The sequence below is a fragment of the Tetrao urogallus genome (assembly GCF_951394365.1).
Source record: "Tetrao urogallus genome assembly, chromosome: 8".
NCBI classification, from domain to species: Eukaryota; Metazoa; Chordata; class Aves; order Galliformes; family Phasianidae; genus Tetrao; species Tetrao urogallus.
Window position 1 is genome coordinate 27,295,244 of NC_136821.1, and position 16,280 is coordinate 27,311,523.

General features: G+C 38.3%; 1 protein-coding gene across 1 annotated transcript in view; it reads left to right on the plus strand.

The window, feature by feature from the left end:
* Positions 1 to 343: 343 nt before the first annotated feature.
* Positions 344 to 16,280, plus strand: part of HECW2 (HECT, C2 and WW domain containing E3 ubiquitin protein ligase 2) — a gene marked incomplete at both ends in the record, with an annotated part of 101,134 nt that continues 85,197 nt past the window's right edge. Inside the window, one exon of the mRNA XM_079539131.1 lies at positions 344 to 635. Coding sequence (XP_079395257.1) covers positions 344 to 635 — 292 coding nt within the window. The remainder of the gene's footprint in view (positions 636 to 16,280) is intronic.

A 16,280-nucleotide genomic window follows, 5' to 3' on the forward strand; every position in this document is an offset into this window, starting at 1 on the left:
GGCTACACGTGCTTGATAGTGGTCTCAAATGCTTTGCTTTTTTTTTTTGTGTTCTGGCCTGTAATTGATATTCCATGATACATAGTTGAGTTTGAGGTTTGTTGTGAATGATTCATGCCTTTATTATTTTTTATTTATACAGCAATAAGGTGGCTGCAGCAGTAAATTAAGTAAAAGATACGCTCAGTCCATTTTAAGTTTCTCTAGGAACAATCCTGATTAAAACATTTAAACGTTTAATGTTTGACTGAGTAACCCATTGTCTCACTTTGTCTTTTTTCTTCTTCATCGTAGATCTGTGAACAACAACTTCTTCACATAAATTGAAAAAAGTGAAGAAGAGATGGCCAGTTCAGCACGAGAACATCTGCTATTTGTGCGGCGTCGCAACCCGCAGCTCCGGTATACTCTAAGCCCAGAGAATCTGCAGAGTTTGGCATCTCAGGGCACCATGGCTGAGAACATGAATTTGCAGCGTGCCAACAGTGACACTGACTTAGTGACCTCAGATAGCAGGTCTAGTTTGACAGCCAGTATGTATGAATACACCTTGGGGCAATCTCAGAACCTCATAATTTTCTGGGATATTAAGGAAGAAGTTGATCCAACTGACTGGATAGGACTTTATCACATAGGTAAGTCAGAACCTGGCTGAAGTACTTCTGTGTTTCTTGCTTTTTTGTTGTTGCATCATTTTTAGAGATAAGATCGCAGTGGATCACTTCAGTCATTCTTTGCTTTTCTTAATGCAGTGAGCTATGGGAAAACATGATTCTAATTTCTGTAGATCTGGTTCCATAGTGACTTACTGGAGGGTGAAACGTGTTCTTAAGCAACAAATGTGCAAACAGTTTCCCATGTTTACTTTTGCTGCAGACTAGCTTACTAACTGAAAAAATCCAAGTACTGTATTCATCTTGTAATTTGACTGTGCAATGGTGATGTGGTTTTATGGACAAGTAAATTCTCAACGTGTTTGAATAGTTTTTTTCCCCCAGTTCTTTTTAGAACTGAAACTGTATCAGTTCTGAACGGGTGAGAATTTCTGTTAATGAAAAATTCTTATAGTAGAAAATCCTCTGAACGGTTTTTTGTTTGTTTGTTTTCTTTGCTTTCTTGCACTGTTCAAGAGGAACATATATTTCATAGGGGAGAGCTGAAGACAGCTAGCTCTAAGATGATGGGCAGGGGCCTGTGGGCAGTGTGTGCATTAGTTAGCAGTGTGGGTCAGTAGGTCAAAGCAGTTTGTGCTGTGACACGGACATCAGGAGAATATTTAAGTTGGGATCTTGGAGCTGTCTGAAGGGACTGGAGTCCATTTATTTGGTAGTATCACAGGCACATGGAGTTTGGTGTCTTTCTGAAGTAGTCCAGTTCATGCACACTAAAATTACTCTCTGAATTGAGGCAGTGCTCAGTAACTGGATGGTTACATGATCTGTTTCAAATTGGCACTGCTTCTCTGATTTAATTGCTGATATTGGAAGAAACTGTCAGTTTAACCTACCAAAAACAGATACAGCAGAAACTGATGGAAGCAGGTCTGACCACTGGAATTTTGTCCACCTTTTTCCATGACACCTTATTATGGCATCGTTTCATGTTCCTTGCTGGGGAAAGGCTGTTTCCAGATCTCATTCCTTTTGCCTGATTTATTTTATTTTATTTTTTTTTCTTCCAAATTACTGCAGATCTGCAAATTGGACAGTATCCATTTGTGCTGTTCCATGCTTACTTGGTCATAAAAGCTCTACTGGAGAAGCTGCATGCGCTTTTCCAGGAATGAGATGAGTATGTGTACTAACATCTAAACTATCTAAATGATGCACTCTTTAATCAACCAGCACGAATCTTCCCAGTAGCATCGGCAGCCTTAAGTGTGGTCTGTGCTGTAAAATGCAGACTGCTAAATGAAGCTTAAAAATTCTGATTCTAAATACACTTAAAGTTTCCTCTGAAGAAAAATGAAACTTCCCTTCTTTTCTTTCTTTCTTTCTTTTTCTTTCTTTCTTTATTTTTTTTTTGGTTGTATGTGATTTTATCCTACTTTCATAATTAAAAATGTTTCTACCTTCAGGCCACGAAGCTCATAAAGCACAAAACAAAACTGAGTTATTACAGCTTTTTATAATTCTATAAAGAATAGCTAAATTTAGGCTTTCTTGGGCCTAAAAACTGCATATTACTACTGTGTAGTACCAGGGTATGAGGTGTTGTTTTCCTGTATTTCTTGTTAAATAGTGAAAGATCTGAGAACTCCTTCAACACCTAGCTTTCTTCTTCTCTGCCACTTGATATCCGTCAGCACAGATGAGAGTTTTGTTACTGATTTTAAAATAGATCTGAACGGAAACTTTAAGACTGATGGCTACATCATTTTGAAGGGTGAAATCACACATTTTGCACAACCTGAGAGGAAAGGGTACATTCAGCCTGATAGACATGGTTTGTCTATCTTTTTCCTTTTATAAATAAACTTAAACGTAAGTATCTAGCGTACTTAAAAATATACATGTACATCTACAAGTGTGTGATCTAAAAGCCTTCGATTCGCATGATTTTTAAATATCTAAACAAGATATAGAGATAAGATACAGACTATTTTTTGTAAGACAATGTGACGTATTTTAGGAATTGCTCTTGCAGGCTTTGGTTTGAGATGCTTGCATGCTTTTACACTGATTACAAGGAGAAAACCAAATTGGCCCAAAACACTGTTTGGTATAATCCAGGATTTTCAGTCCCTTGTAATACTCAGTATGAATTTAATACTTAGGGAAAGTGAGAACACTTTCATTTTCTTAGGAGGAGGATGTTTATGTGTTAATATATTGAAAAATAGAAGCTTAGTTCTCAAACACATTATTAAAATTTGAAGTACTGCTTAAAGTTTTCCATTCTGGTTCTTCTTTCAAATGGAAACCATTTTGCTTACAAAGTTGCTGTCCTCTGGCACTGCCTACTGAAAGCAGCGCAGATTTTGTGCAGTCACTAGCACGGGACAGCTCTGGATTTGTGCCAGCCTGATGCTGTACCTGCAGTGTCCCAGCACTTCTAGTAAAGCACTGTTTTTCAGAGAGCTAGGAATAGAAAAAGGCAAATGTTTTGACCTTATTAAAAAACAAAGAAACAAAAAATGACCAAAACCCACCATCACCAAGAACACAAAAACCCCACATTTCATAACTCAAAGCACAGACATAAGCACATAACTCAAAGTGGGCACAGGATCTATCACCATGTCTTGTATCTGCTCTGCAACATTGCTTACTACCGTAGCAGAATCTGTGCTATTCCAGTATGGTTTGGTCTGACTGTTCTGGTTATTCCTGTGACTTTTTTTTTTTTTTTTATGCTGGTTGTACAATTAGCTTTTATAATGAAAGCTGGATCCCTGTTTGGACAGGGGAAAGAGTGGTTGTCAATTCTCTAAATGAATAGTTGGGGAAATTCTGAAAATGAAAATTATTCTGAGCTGAGGCTTTTGCACAGAGACATCTGTCGGAGGTCAGGAGCAATCCAGGTAAATTTGTCACGTCAAATTAATTTTGCAGAGTACATCCATTGTAAAAGGAATTGAAAATGACACTCTGGGAAACCATCTTCTTCATTCACTAATATATTCAATTAGCTCTCATTATTTTCTATTCAATTCACTCTCATTATTTTCTATTCAATTCACTCTCATTGTTTTCTATTACAAGAAAGTTATTTCTGTGCTTTGAAGTGTGGCTTTACTGCATGGTTCAAATTGCAGTGGGATATTAGGAATTTCAATGCTTGCTGTATCCCTTTCTTTTTACGAGACTTGGCATACATCACTATACAAATTCACTCCTGTAGGTACATCAGTCGGCATGGTTGATCATAAGGCTGTCAGTAATCAACCACTGTTTTTCCTGTTACGTGGTATGGATAATTGCCTTGCAGTGGAGGATAGTAGGTGGAGGTTTTTCTTGGTGTATTATAGAGTCAGAGAAATATTTAATCTTTTAAATGTTTATGAAAATAAAAAATATTTTTTTAAGGGCATATGGATTTTTTCCACATTTGTGGGAAAAAAAAGGGGGGGAGAAATGTTAGGGGAAAAAAAAAAAAAAAAAAAAAGGAAAGGAAAGGGGAAGAAAAAGAAAGTCCTATGTGGAAAAAATGTATTTATGTGCCCAGGTGGACAAGAAAGCCAGTAGCAACCTGGCCTGCATCAGAACTCGTATGGCCAGCAGGACTGGGAAACTGCTTGTCCCTCTGTGTTTGGCACTGGAGAGAGTCCACCTCAAGTAGTGTGTTCATTTTTGGGCCTCTCCCGTGATACTGCGTTGCTCGAGTTTGTGTAAAGAAGAGCATTGAAGGGACTAGGAAACAGCACTATAGGAAGAGCAGCTGGGGGAAGTGGGTCTATTCAGTCTGGAGAAGAGGAGGCTGAGGAAAGGCCTATAGCTACCTAGAAGGTGGTTGCAGTGAAGAGGATGTTGGTCTCTTTCCTAGGGTGACAAGTGATAGGATGTGAAGCAGCAGTTTCAAGTCACACCATGGGATGTTTAGATTGGATATCTGGAAGAATTTATTCACGAAAAGTGTGGTTAGGCATTGGAATGGGCTGCTGAGAGAGTTGGTGGAGTCAGCATCTCTGTAGGGTATGGACATGGCGTGGTTCAGTAACGGACTTGTGCTGTTAGGTGTTGGTTGAAACTGATCATCTTCAGGGTCTTTCCAACCTAAATGATGCTGTTTTGTGGAAAAGATTGCAGTCATTCACTATCATGTCCTCAAGATACTCCTCTCTGGTAACTTTTGATATTTAGTTTTTCAATGTAAGCAGCTGAACTTAAGTATGAAAAATATCTATGTAGAATTCTGTATTTTAGTAATGTTTTTAGATTCATGTGGCTCTTTCTTTAGTCCCATATACTTATCTTCCAATGTCACCATCTTTTTCAGCTGAAATCTGGTATGATTTCTTCTTGAGGGTAGCTTTGTTGAGTGTCTCTTTCTTTTCCAAATGTATTCCTAACAATTAACAAAAGAAAAGTGTGAGTGAGGGAGATGGTGTCTTCTGTGGAGGAAGGCATCTTTTTTTTTCCTGACTATTTCAGGTTTTATAGTGATTCAATTCTTTAATGTGTCAGTACCACTTCTTGAACAATCTTGTCCTTGAGGGTCTGTTAAAGCAGCTTTTTAGCTCCACAGGCAAGGCAGGTGGAGAATGTAGATTGTACATCCATATGAGCACAGAAAGGTATCCCACTGAGACTATGTGAAAAGGAGAAGTGGTATTGCTGAGTATTAGCTCTTTGGGTAAATTGAGCTGTGTTGCATGAAACCTGAAGTTGCTGAATATAAAACACAGATTTATCATTTTGAAATCAGCTTTAAGTTTGGCTGGAATGGGCTTTTCCTATCATCTTCAGGCCTACTAGTGAGGATTATCAAGTGATAGTGACAGATAGATGAAGTTCAGAGGGAAACATTGTAGTGGAGGTGCTGTGCTTATGCCTGAACTGAAGAGTAAAGGTCGATTTCCAGTGTTCTATCTTAATAAAAAGAGGTCAATTCTTTTTTTTTTTTTTTTTTTTTCCTGGAGCAGCATTGGATTTAGACTGAAGGCTTTCATCGTTTGAAGCAGTAGATGACAGAGTCCTGATTATGAGATGAGATGCATGCCCCTTTTCTAGAGAGACTTAGCACATTTAAAATGCTGGTTATCAAAGGTTATTTTTATTTCCCTCAGCTGTTTTACACAGGCTGCTTGAATTTTCGTTGCACCTGCAGCATAGATACTCAATAGCCTTTTTAAAAAACAAGAAGGCATGAAAGATAGAAAAACCTGATTCTGAGCTATGTAGGACAACTTAGATGGGATCTACATTTATACTAAGCCTCCTAGGGTAGTGAGGTTGGAGCTTTTCCATTTCACGTCAGACAAGATTAAAAAGAAAAAAGCTTTCATGTAAACTGCCTTTAATACATATAAAATACTGGCTTAAATTAGACAGAGAGATAATAAAAATTTAAGGTACTTCATCTCAACAGATTTCTCTGATTTCCATTGTAGAAAACATAGAAAATAATAACTTCATTATCTTCTGGAAAAGCCTGATTATTAACTTTTTTCTTTTTTTTTTTTTTCTCCCTTCCTGTTTTTTAGCAATATGATTACTCGAAAATCTGAGCAGTACTTTCTTATGGCTAGTTATTCTGCATAGCAGAATTATTTTGTGATCACTCCTAGTTCTGGCTGTTGCTTAAGTCTGTAAAATGCAGATATGCCTTTCTGATATATAATATAAGAGAGTCAGACCTTAGCCAGCTTGGTCCTTGGTAGAAGCTTTGGCTTGGACTTCCAAGAAGTTGGCTTTGCACTCCTTGTGACTCAAGCTGTAAGGACTTCTTTTTTGTCATTGTCTCGGCTGAATATCTAAACGCTGTGGTTGTTTTGTTCTCTCTGAAAAATAATAGTAAAAAAAGCCTAGCTCTGGCTCCTATGTTCTGCAAAAGGCACCCCTGGGTGTGCTGAGGTGCCCATGAAAATAGTGCTGCAGATGAATGCTTAAATGAAATATACAGTAAACTTAACCTCATAGGAAACCCTAAGAAGGAATAAAGGAGAGAACTTGAACTCACGTTGGCCTACATCTGGAATTGGCACCAGTCTGTTTCATATTGACTTAGTAGTATTATGGAAAGATGTGACAGTTTGCAAGCCACTTCTTGAGCAGGATAGTGGAAAGAGGAGGCAGCCTAATTCATCAACTGGATCGTAAAATGCAATGAGGCTTACAGTGATTAAAACAAACATCAGGAACAAACCAAGGGTCTTCAGACGCCAGCTTTCCTTCTAGGTGTTACATTTTAATCTTATGCTGCTCTTTCTTCATAGATCCTGAGCCATATGCAAAGCTAATTTTTTCCTCACACTAAATTTGGTACTTTCTCCTCCTTAGTTGTAATCCAATAAATTTTGCTCAAAAATCACAGTATGGGCAGTACAATGCCTTCTCTTCACTGCAAAAACTGAAAATGAATAGAAGTGCTTTCTCTATGTATTTTATTTGCATAGAGCAGATTCCTTATGAAAAGACTCTCACTGAATTACAAGACACTTGGCATATTTAAGAAGAAAGGAATTAATTTCCTGATTAAAAAGCAAAATAGAATATTTTAATATGATATTTATATCAGGAGGAAGTTCAGGTTGTGATTAAATTTTGCTATAACATCTAAACTTCTCAGTTAATTGTGTTTCAAGTTTTTGAGATACCCCTGACCTCAAAACTAGACAAATGTAGCTTCAGGCAGAGCTCTTTCAGCTTTGTTGTCGCTGTCTTTTCACTGCAAAAGGTTTTGGTGCGACAGCGTTTACAATCCTTTGGAGAGAAAGCCGTATGCTTCCCACTCTGCCTTTTTGATGGCAAGTGGCTGTTCCAGCAGACGGGACGATTGCAAATATAAACACTGATTAATCTTATACAATGTATATTTCTGAATTAGTAATCTTCCATTTTATCATAGTGTTGCCTTACGTTAGTTTGTCTTTTCGTTTTGAAGGGGCTCTCATTTCGCATGTTCACACTTGCTGAGCTGTTTGCTATCATCATAGGAACATACCATACAGTATTATTTTCAACATAATTTGGAAAATTATTAATTCATCTATTGATTTGTTTCATGTAAGTAATAGGTTATGGATTACTTTTGCATTATGCACAGCGTTGGAATTACTCCTTTAAATTTTTTATGAAGTCTTTGGCTCCTTCACCTGCACAGATTTATCAAGCCGAGTGTTAAATAGGTATGTTAAGGATCTGATCAATATAATTAAAACTGGTATCAGTTAAAAAGGTGAAAACATCCATGCTGGAACACAACAGTTTATTGGTGGATATGGTTAGTACATCCGTTTAACAGATGCTGGTATTGGATATACAGGATCTTAAATTATGACTGGAGAACGTTAATGAAGGTTCAGGCATCAATGTAGTCAGCTTCCCCTCCCTAGCAAGCCCATCAAGACACATCTGGCACAAAAGATGTGCTAATGGGGGGTGAAGGTGTTGTAAGAATGCAGTTTCAGTGATTGAGCTGGCTCTTACTGCTTGGGATAAACAAAGCTTGCAAATGTCTGCACTGGCAGTGCTTTTTGTCTCTCTGCCCAGCAGCATTCAGGACCCTAGGGCTCTCTCTGGTGGGCAGCCAGTTCTCAAGATAGTAGATCCCATACCTCAGAGCTTTGTTCCAAGGTCTGGTCAGACTCTCTTCTCACGAATGGCCTCGTTGTCCAGCAGTCATTCAAGAGTTTGTGTCCAAGTGTTCGATCTTCTGGGGTATTTCAAGTCACTAATTATTCATTAATTTGCTAGTGTGCTAGCAGTCCTTGAAAGTTAGTAAAAAGGTGTTAGGTTCATTCCTTTGTCATTCTTGCCCTGGCTTTGTAATAAATGAATCCTTTATAACTCAGTATGCAGTAACTTGAGCATGCAGTTACTATAAAAATACAATAAAAATTCCAACAAAGATTTCCCATGTGCTGTGCTAGGGAGAAGAGGAAAAGATGCAGCAATTTACATTACCTTTCATGGAGGAAGCAAGATACATACTACAAAGGATTAAGTGAATGTAAGGGGGCTTATTTTGAAATTTTATAGAATTTGATATTTTAGAGAATATATTCAAAATAACTTGTAATGTAGATGACATAATCACAGTCAGATCTTAAGGGAACTGGACAAGGGATATTTGTTTGTTAAGTAAATATCTGAGAATTGAGTTTGAGCTTGATCTATGCTAGACACTGCTATTAATATCAAGCTCTTCTGAACCATATGCAGATGGAGATTCGATGGATACAGGTCACCAGTTTCAATTTTTCTTACAGAAATTATTGTTAAGAATTCAATTTGAAATTTTCCCTGACAGTAATTCTCTGATCCTTTCTATTCAGTTGCCAGTGGATATTAAGAGATAGGATATGAGCTCTTGTGCTGTATGAGTTCTTCTTTCTTAGGGAACTTGTGCTTTCTGATGATTATACGTGAGTGGAGCTAAACATCAGGATGACTTCAGACAGATTCTATCTGAAAGCTTTGACCTACCAGGTGTCACTCCTGAAAAGAACTAAGAGTTAAAGGCATTCACTGTGTTGTGGGATCAGGACCTTAATCCATGTTTCATCTTTACTGTCAAATGTGGAAGCGCTTTCTTGCATACGAAGACAATTAAGTCTAAACAGATTTGACTTTATGAGATGAAATACACGTAGGAGAACATTATAGAGCAATATTAGACACATAACCTTGTCACTATTGTGACATAAATATGTCACAAATATATAAACTACAATATATAAATACATTTTGTCACTATTGTGACATAAGTATTGTCACGTAAATATCCACCAATGGCCTTTTGAAAAAAGGAAGAAAAGATTGTATGTACACTGTACTTTCATTTGTATGCAGAGTTTCATGCATGGCATAGTTCAGCAGATAATAGCCTGCAGGGAAAAGGAAGACTCACTCCCTTTCTCAAGGGAAAACTTGACCATTTTAGCAATATAGAATTTCAGTAGTTTTACCTAAAGGTGGTTGTTCTCAAGACACTTGTAGAGATGAAATGATCTACTGAAGTCAACAGTGGATAAGATGTTTGAAGGGGTATTTATGGGGTAGTATTTAATGTAAAGCCCACAACGTCATTTCTTTGTTACAATCTTTAACTTGTAAAATACATGAACAATAGGATGAAAAGTTGATTTTCCTTTTTGCTTTAAAAATGAAAATGTAATCTGTTTTCTACAAGTAAAAGCAGGCACAACCCTCCTGACATGACTGGGGTTTTACCCAGTTATTCCAGTGGATTTGCTACTTTTGTTTTTTGTTCAGCTAGACTTTCTGAATCATTAGCACCTAAGATTTACATTTTACAAAACAGTCTTAATTACAGCACACTTAATTGAATGCATTCCTGTTCAAGCTGTTGAATAAAAATTATCACCTTTTGGATTAGTGGAGATAATTATCTTTGGTGCTACTCTTTTCTGCCTGTTGGCTGAGCAGAAGTAACTGCATTGAAATGCAAAGTCCAGGTTATGAGGAGTAAATACAGAGACTTACACGAGAGTAACATAAATGAAATTTACAGGAAGGCATTTTACTGTTATGAAACAATCAAGGAGCACAGTGCACATTATCAGCAATAGTGACTGAGAACTGCGGTTTCACTTCTGTCTTGCTTTCTCCTTGCTGCTTGTCTTGCAGCCTAATATGTCTGCTCCCTTTGATGGTTGGTACTGCTCTGCTAGTCAGTACAGCTGGGAGCTAAACATGCAAGGAATTTACTCTCCAAAGGGAACAACCAGCTCTGTGCTTGTCGAGTTGGGTGAAGGAGAGCAGCAGAGGTAGCTGGAGAAGAGTAGCTGTCTCTTTTACACTGGAATTCTCCATTAGACGCAGTCAGCCACAGCATGCAGCAGATACACCTGCACAGAGGCTGTGATGGAATATTATTCATAGGCTGCCATAGTAGGAGTGCAGGTCGAATTGTGCTTTCTCTTACTGCTTACTTAAGCTCTGAATTTCCTTGTATTTCTGGGAGTAGACAAGTTCGTAAGCCTTTGTTTCTAGCTGCGTCAAATTCTAGGTTCTGTTATTGGCTTGCAGAGTCCCCAAGGAATTACTGGTCTTTAAAAATAGTCTGATAAGGAATCCAAAAAAATCGTGGAATTTTATGTGCTTTCAAGATATTTACACAAATTAAAAAAGCTCTGTCTCTAGTCTACACAATTTTGTGGTCCTTTTTGCTATTGATTGTTAACACTGAGAGAAGAAGCTTTTCACTTCTGAGACATTTATCTCCTTTATTTTCAGCTAGTGATAATTATAATATAGTTGACTTTGATTTTTGGCACACGGATAAAATAAAGCAGCTTCTAAAGTGTTCCACAAGACTTTTTTCTTTTAGCTTTGCTCTTATCCAGATTAATCAGCGCAGCCATTTAGTACTTGCAATGAGTAGATTTGGCTTCATCTGCTCTCATTCTTGTGAGATGAGCTTAAGGATTTGGGATTAGAAAGCACTACATTATCATTCTTTTTGTATGAGAGTTAAATCTTAAACCTAAAGAAATAATTCATTGCGTTACAGACCTACAAAAGTGTACGTGTGGAGAGAAAGATCTAAGGAATGTATGGGGGGAAAAAGTCATTCCTATTACTCTGAAAATTCCATGATGGTTCTGAAGACAGGGTAGCAACGTTCCTGGTTGTTAATATGGGAGAAAGCTGTTCATACTGTCTATGCATTACTCTAGAGTTAACTTATCCTAGAAATTCTGAATTCTCTCCTGGTGAAGAGGATTGTAGAGATTCTGGGCAATCTTCCAAGCTCCTTTTTCAATCTTCTCCATCTGCTTCATGAGAGATAATGAAGAATAGATAATCATGATGCTATTGCTCATGATGCAATTGGATAATGTCTTTTTACTTAGGGCTGCTGTGCAGTTAGACACAGTTAATCCAAACCTCAGCATAAAATAACATTTTAATTTCCAACTGAGAACAGTCTTCTGTTTAGCCAGTGAATGAATCACCACTTACTTTGAGGTAGGTTATTTCTTCCTCAAGACTAATTACGAATGTCATGGCTTTTTGTAGATATTTACTCACCAGAAAACTATAGACACTGCAAACAAATGAAAGCTTTGTTTGAGTGGTTGAATATAAAGGGCATTCATCTAAAAATTGCAGTTGCCTAAAACTTGAGTCTTGTGATTTTTTAAGGATGAGAAGACCCTGTTCAAGTATTTCATTTCACAGTAGTGGAGGAGGGACTCTTTAAGGGCTCTGCTTCCTCATTCTCACAGTATTCTTGTGGGAAAACTGGCTGCCCGTGGCCTGGGCAGGTATACCCTTCTTTGGGTAAGGAACTGCCTAGAGGGCCGTGCCCAGTGGGTTGTGGTTAATGGATTTAAGTCCAGCTGGGGACCCGTTTCAAGTGGTGTCCCCCAGGGGTCGGTACTGGGGCCCATCTTGTTTAATATCTTTATTGATGACCTAGATGAGGGAATTGAGTGCACACTCAGTAAGTTTGCAGATGACACCAAGCTGGGAGGTGGTGTCGATCTGCCTGAGGGTAGGGAGGCCCTTCAGAGGGAGTTAGATAAGCTGGATCACTGGGCTGAGGTGAATGGGCTGAGGTGCAGTTTGCTTCCATTGTGAGAGCCCCACTTGGTCAATTCCCCAGAAGTGGGCTCGGGGCAATAGGAGTGCCTCACACTGCTGGTTGCTGCTGATGGCGTATGTGGGGAGACTCATTTCCAAGAACTGCTTGGAAAGAACTGCTAAATTCATGTCCAACGAATAATGGTATAGAAAAATCTGAATGAAAAATAGCTTTTTTTCCATGTAAGGATGGAGAATACTGAAAATACTTGAATCACAGGCTTCATTCTTCACAATTATATGTAAGAGCTATTTCATGGAAGCGTTATTGCTTGACAGCTGGATTTTTCATTTGTTCCTGTCGTTATTTCAAATATTTCAAGGCATGCAACTCTGGGCATATGAGTAGTTCTTGGAAAGATTCTATTAACTTCTCTGGGTCATTTTTGTCTTCAATCAGTTGGTCATTACCAAGAGTACACTTGATTACGTTGCCGGAGATGCTTCAAGGTAGGAACCTCTTGCTTCTTTGGCTGAGGACCACCAGCTAGCCAGCATCCTCAGAGCTCTGTCAGGAGGTAGTTCTGTGGTGTCCTATGCATTTCAATGAAAAGCTTAGGGGATGTACTGGGATGTGTGCTTTGACCATGGACTCTATACTGCTGAGGGATTTGAAATCGAGGTCTCGTGGCATAATGGCAGCTTTTGATTTGTTTGTTTGTTCGATTGATTGTTGCTGATATTTTAAATATTGAGGAAATTGACTAAAAATATTTGAACTTTCTTTCATCTTATGTTTTTCTCCAGGGAAATAAAAAACAAAACAAAACACACACAAAAAAACCCAACAACAAACAACTTCCTGATTAGCCACATAGTGTGCAGCTTTTAAAGTGTACATAAAGAAACTTGCCATGATGGGAAACAAACATTGTGTTTTGCAGAATATATTTAAAGTTCTCCTGGAACTTCCTCCTTCTCATTTCTTTACAAATCTAAGATTGACTTTTCTTATTGTGTGTGTATTGGATGTATTTCTTCCAGGATGTGTTGGCTCATTTCCTGGTGCACTATTAAATTTTCAGAAATTTTTTCAGTCACAACAGATAGCTGAAAAAGCTTTAAGGAAATGAGTCAACCTCCTGAAATAAACTGCTTGCTGAATAGAGGATGCTGTGTTCAAAATCATATACGCCCTTGATAGTTCTGTGGATATTGATTTATAGATATTCTCTGAAAATCAATTCTATATGTTTCATGTTCCAAAAGGATTTGAAAAAAAAAAAAAAAAAAAAAAGTATCGTGAAGGAGCTTTTCAGCATTCCTGTTAGAAATGTAGTTATGGTCAAAATCTCTAATGCAAAATCAAGGATGTAACTGGACTTGAGCATAACATAAGAAGTGTACCATAAAGGTGCTGAGTTGAGTACTACTGAGCTTTCTTAAAATAGCATCTTGAATGCTGAGGTCTGTATAGGCAATATCCTTCTTTTGTTACTTCATTGCTCACAAAACATTTGTATACTAATTTTTGAGCCCTTTCTGATGATGTTCTTAGTGTCCAGAGCAGCCAAAGGCAGCAGAGCTTGCTCTGTAACAAGAAGCCTGCAGCCCAGTATCCATTCAGGGGTGCAGGAGTTCCAGGAGGGAGTTCTTCTGTGAGGCTCTGCTGATTCACTGCATTGGCAGCTGGTGGAAATCCTAAATGCTTAGTTTAAAAATAAGTAAGAGGACACCGTTTTAGTAACATATATGAGTCTAATGCAGTGGGTAGATGAGCCTTTGGGATTTCCTTGGCTTCCCAAGAATTATGTATTGATTTATGGACAAAAATGAGGAAGACAGCAACAAATCTTTTGTTTTGGGGTTTTGTCTCTAAGGAGCCAAACTAAAAGTAAAACCAGATGACCTTGAACTTCTAAGAAGTTTGACATCTGGATCAGATCTCAACTGTGAATTTGGATCCAGTGCTAATTAGCCAGCTTGCCCTGCTTTACTGTGTTACTTGCAAGCAATGAATACTACATCCCCAGACAGATGACATACAGTCAGGTTTTCAGGCTCTTTGGAAAAATCTGAATTCATTCAGATCACAACAGAAGGAAGAGAGCGCAGGGTACTGCATGGGAGCTGATCTTCTCCTGAGGTTGTACTAAAGATTTTATTTTCAGTGCAATGAGAGCTTTATCTTTCTTGTGGAGCAGTGGAACAGTAAGAGGGATTTGCTGAACAGCCGGTGTTTTTTGTTACAGGGGATTTAGAACAATGGGAGGAGAAAAGGTTGTTTGCACAACCTTTGCTGCAGTCATATATTTGCATAAAGAGGTGGCCAACAGCCAGCGGTAAGTGAGAGGAATGGAAAGGAGAAATTACATGTGTAGCAGTATTTATTTTTTTCAAGCAGGAAAGAATGAGGTGGTGTCAGAATGTGTTAATCAGCTCAAAATGGTATGTAGGACATCTCAAAACAGGATAATTGCAGGTATGAAATTAAAACCCAAGGACAGAGCTCTGGAGAAGTTCCTGCCCCTGCATAGAGAATGAGCTGAGGATGATGCTGGCTTCCTCCTCTGATTTCTCAGTTGTCATCAGTGTTTGCCTGGAACTTTCAGCATTGAGCAATAGATGCACTGCAGTTCTATTATTGGAGGGCAAGTGAAGCCGTGGCTTGTAAGCTTTTTAATGTGACCTTTGAAGTGAAACAGAAGCACCTGTGAGGAGCTGCAACTGCAGGTTCCACAGCGGACCTGGCTGTACATTTAATACAGTGGAAATCTTTTTCTGAAGGAAGAGGATTTGGAATTAGTTATTCTGGGGAGTGAAGGATTAGGATAGTGATGGCTTTTCACTTCCATATTTGGTTTATTTGTGAAAATGTGTCATATGACGTATGTATTGTAGTTTTTCTCCAAGATACTATGAAGATTTGTGACCTTCTGTGCTTCCCCAATATAAAAACAGTCTGTTTTGTTTAGTAGTTAGTTTTTTATATAATTATTCTGAGTTCCTGTGAAGGTGACGAGGTTGGGAGTCTGCAGCCACATGGAGATGGAGCAGCTGGTGCATCTCTTGTATGAGCTGCCAAAAGGGCAGAATATTCCTGCTTTACAGCAACATTTGTGTTGAATTAATAGAACTATTTGTCCTGAAGAATATGAAGAAATTATTGATTGTAAATTTTCAGGAACACATGAAGACAGAAATATTGCTTGAAACAAGGTTGACTTGCAGGTCTGCATTTTACCTGCTTGCAGCTCTAGGTCAGGGCACAAGGGATTATATCCAGAGCGTGGTGGTAAAAATGAGCAAAATGAGGTGGCTGCAGCTACCTCCTATCCTTTATGATAAACTGTCAGGCATGTTGTGGCAAAACATCTTTGGTGTCCTCAGCAAAGAACCGACAGAAACGTGTGAATTTCTGCCAAATAAACAAGCCGCAGGCTCCAGGCCAAGGGACCTGAATCAGGCCAGGGATGTGGCAGATCTGTAGGCACTGAGGCAGAAGAGAACAAATTAGATTTCCTGTGCCTGTGTACTTTGCAAAAATAGTGTCTTTGAAAGTGTATCTGCAAATTTAGAATGTGCTGCTCCCTGAACTATTCCTGGGTTATCCTGTGTCTGCTTGAATATTAATACAATGTGTAACCATGCTATATTCTTTGGTGGAAAGGAATGAAAAAAACATGTTGTGCTTCCATGAAGTGAACTAGGTCAAACTTCAGTCATATGCTCATCCAAAAAAGCCGTCTTCTGGTGTCTACAGTGTTTCCTTAATTGTGCTATTAAATTCTGCTGTGTCAGCCTGCTAACACCACATCCAACAGTGGGGCAAATTGAGTGGGACTAGTCTGTATTTGCATGTAATCAATTGCACGTGGTATACACAAAAGTACAGAAAAAAATCACAGCTCAGTTGAAAATTGTGTCTCAGGGACTCAGTTTGCAAATTCTGTCAGCAGGGTTAGGTTTCATAAGTTTAATGTAACTGATCTGAACGTTATTATTATTATTACTTTTTTTTTTTTTTTTTTTTTTTTTTTTTTGAGAAAACATTTTAATCTACTTATAGAGCCATAGGCTTCTTCTTTCTCTCTCTTTTTTTTTTTTCTCTCTTTGTTTTCTTTA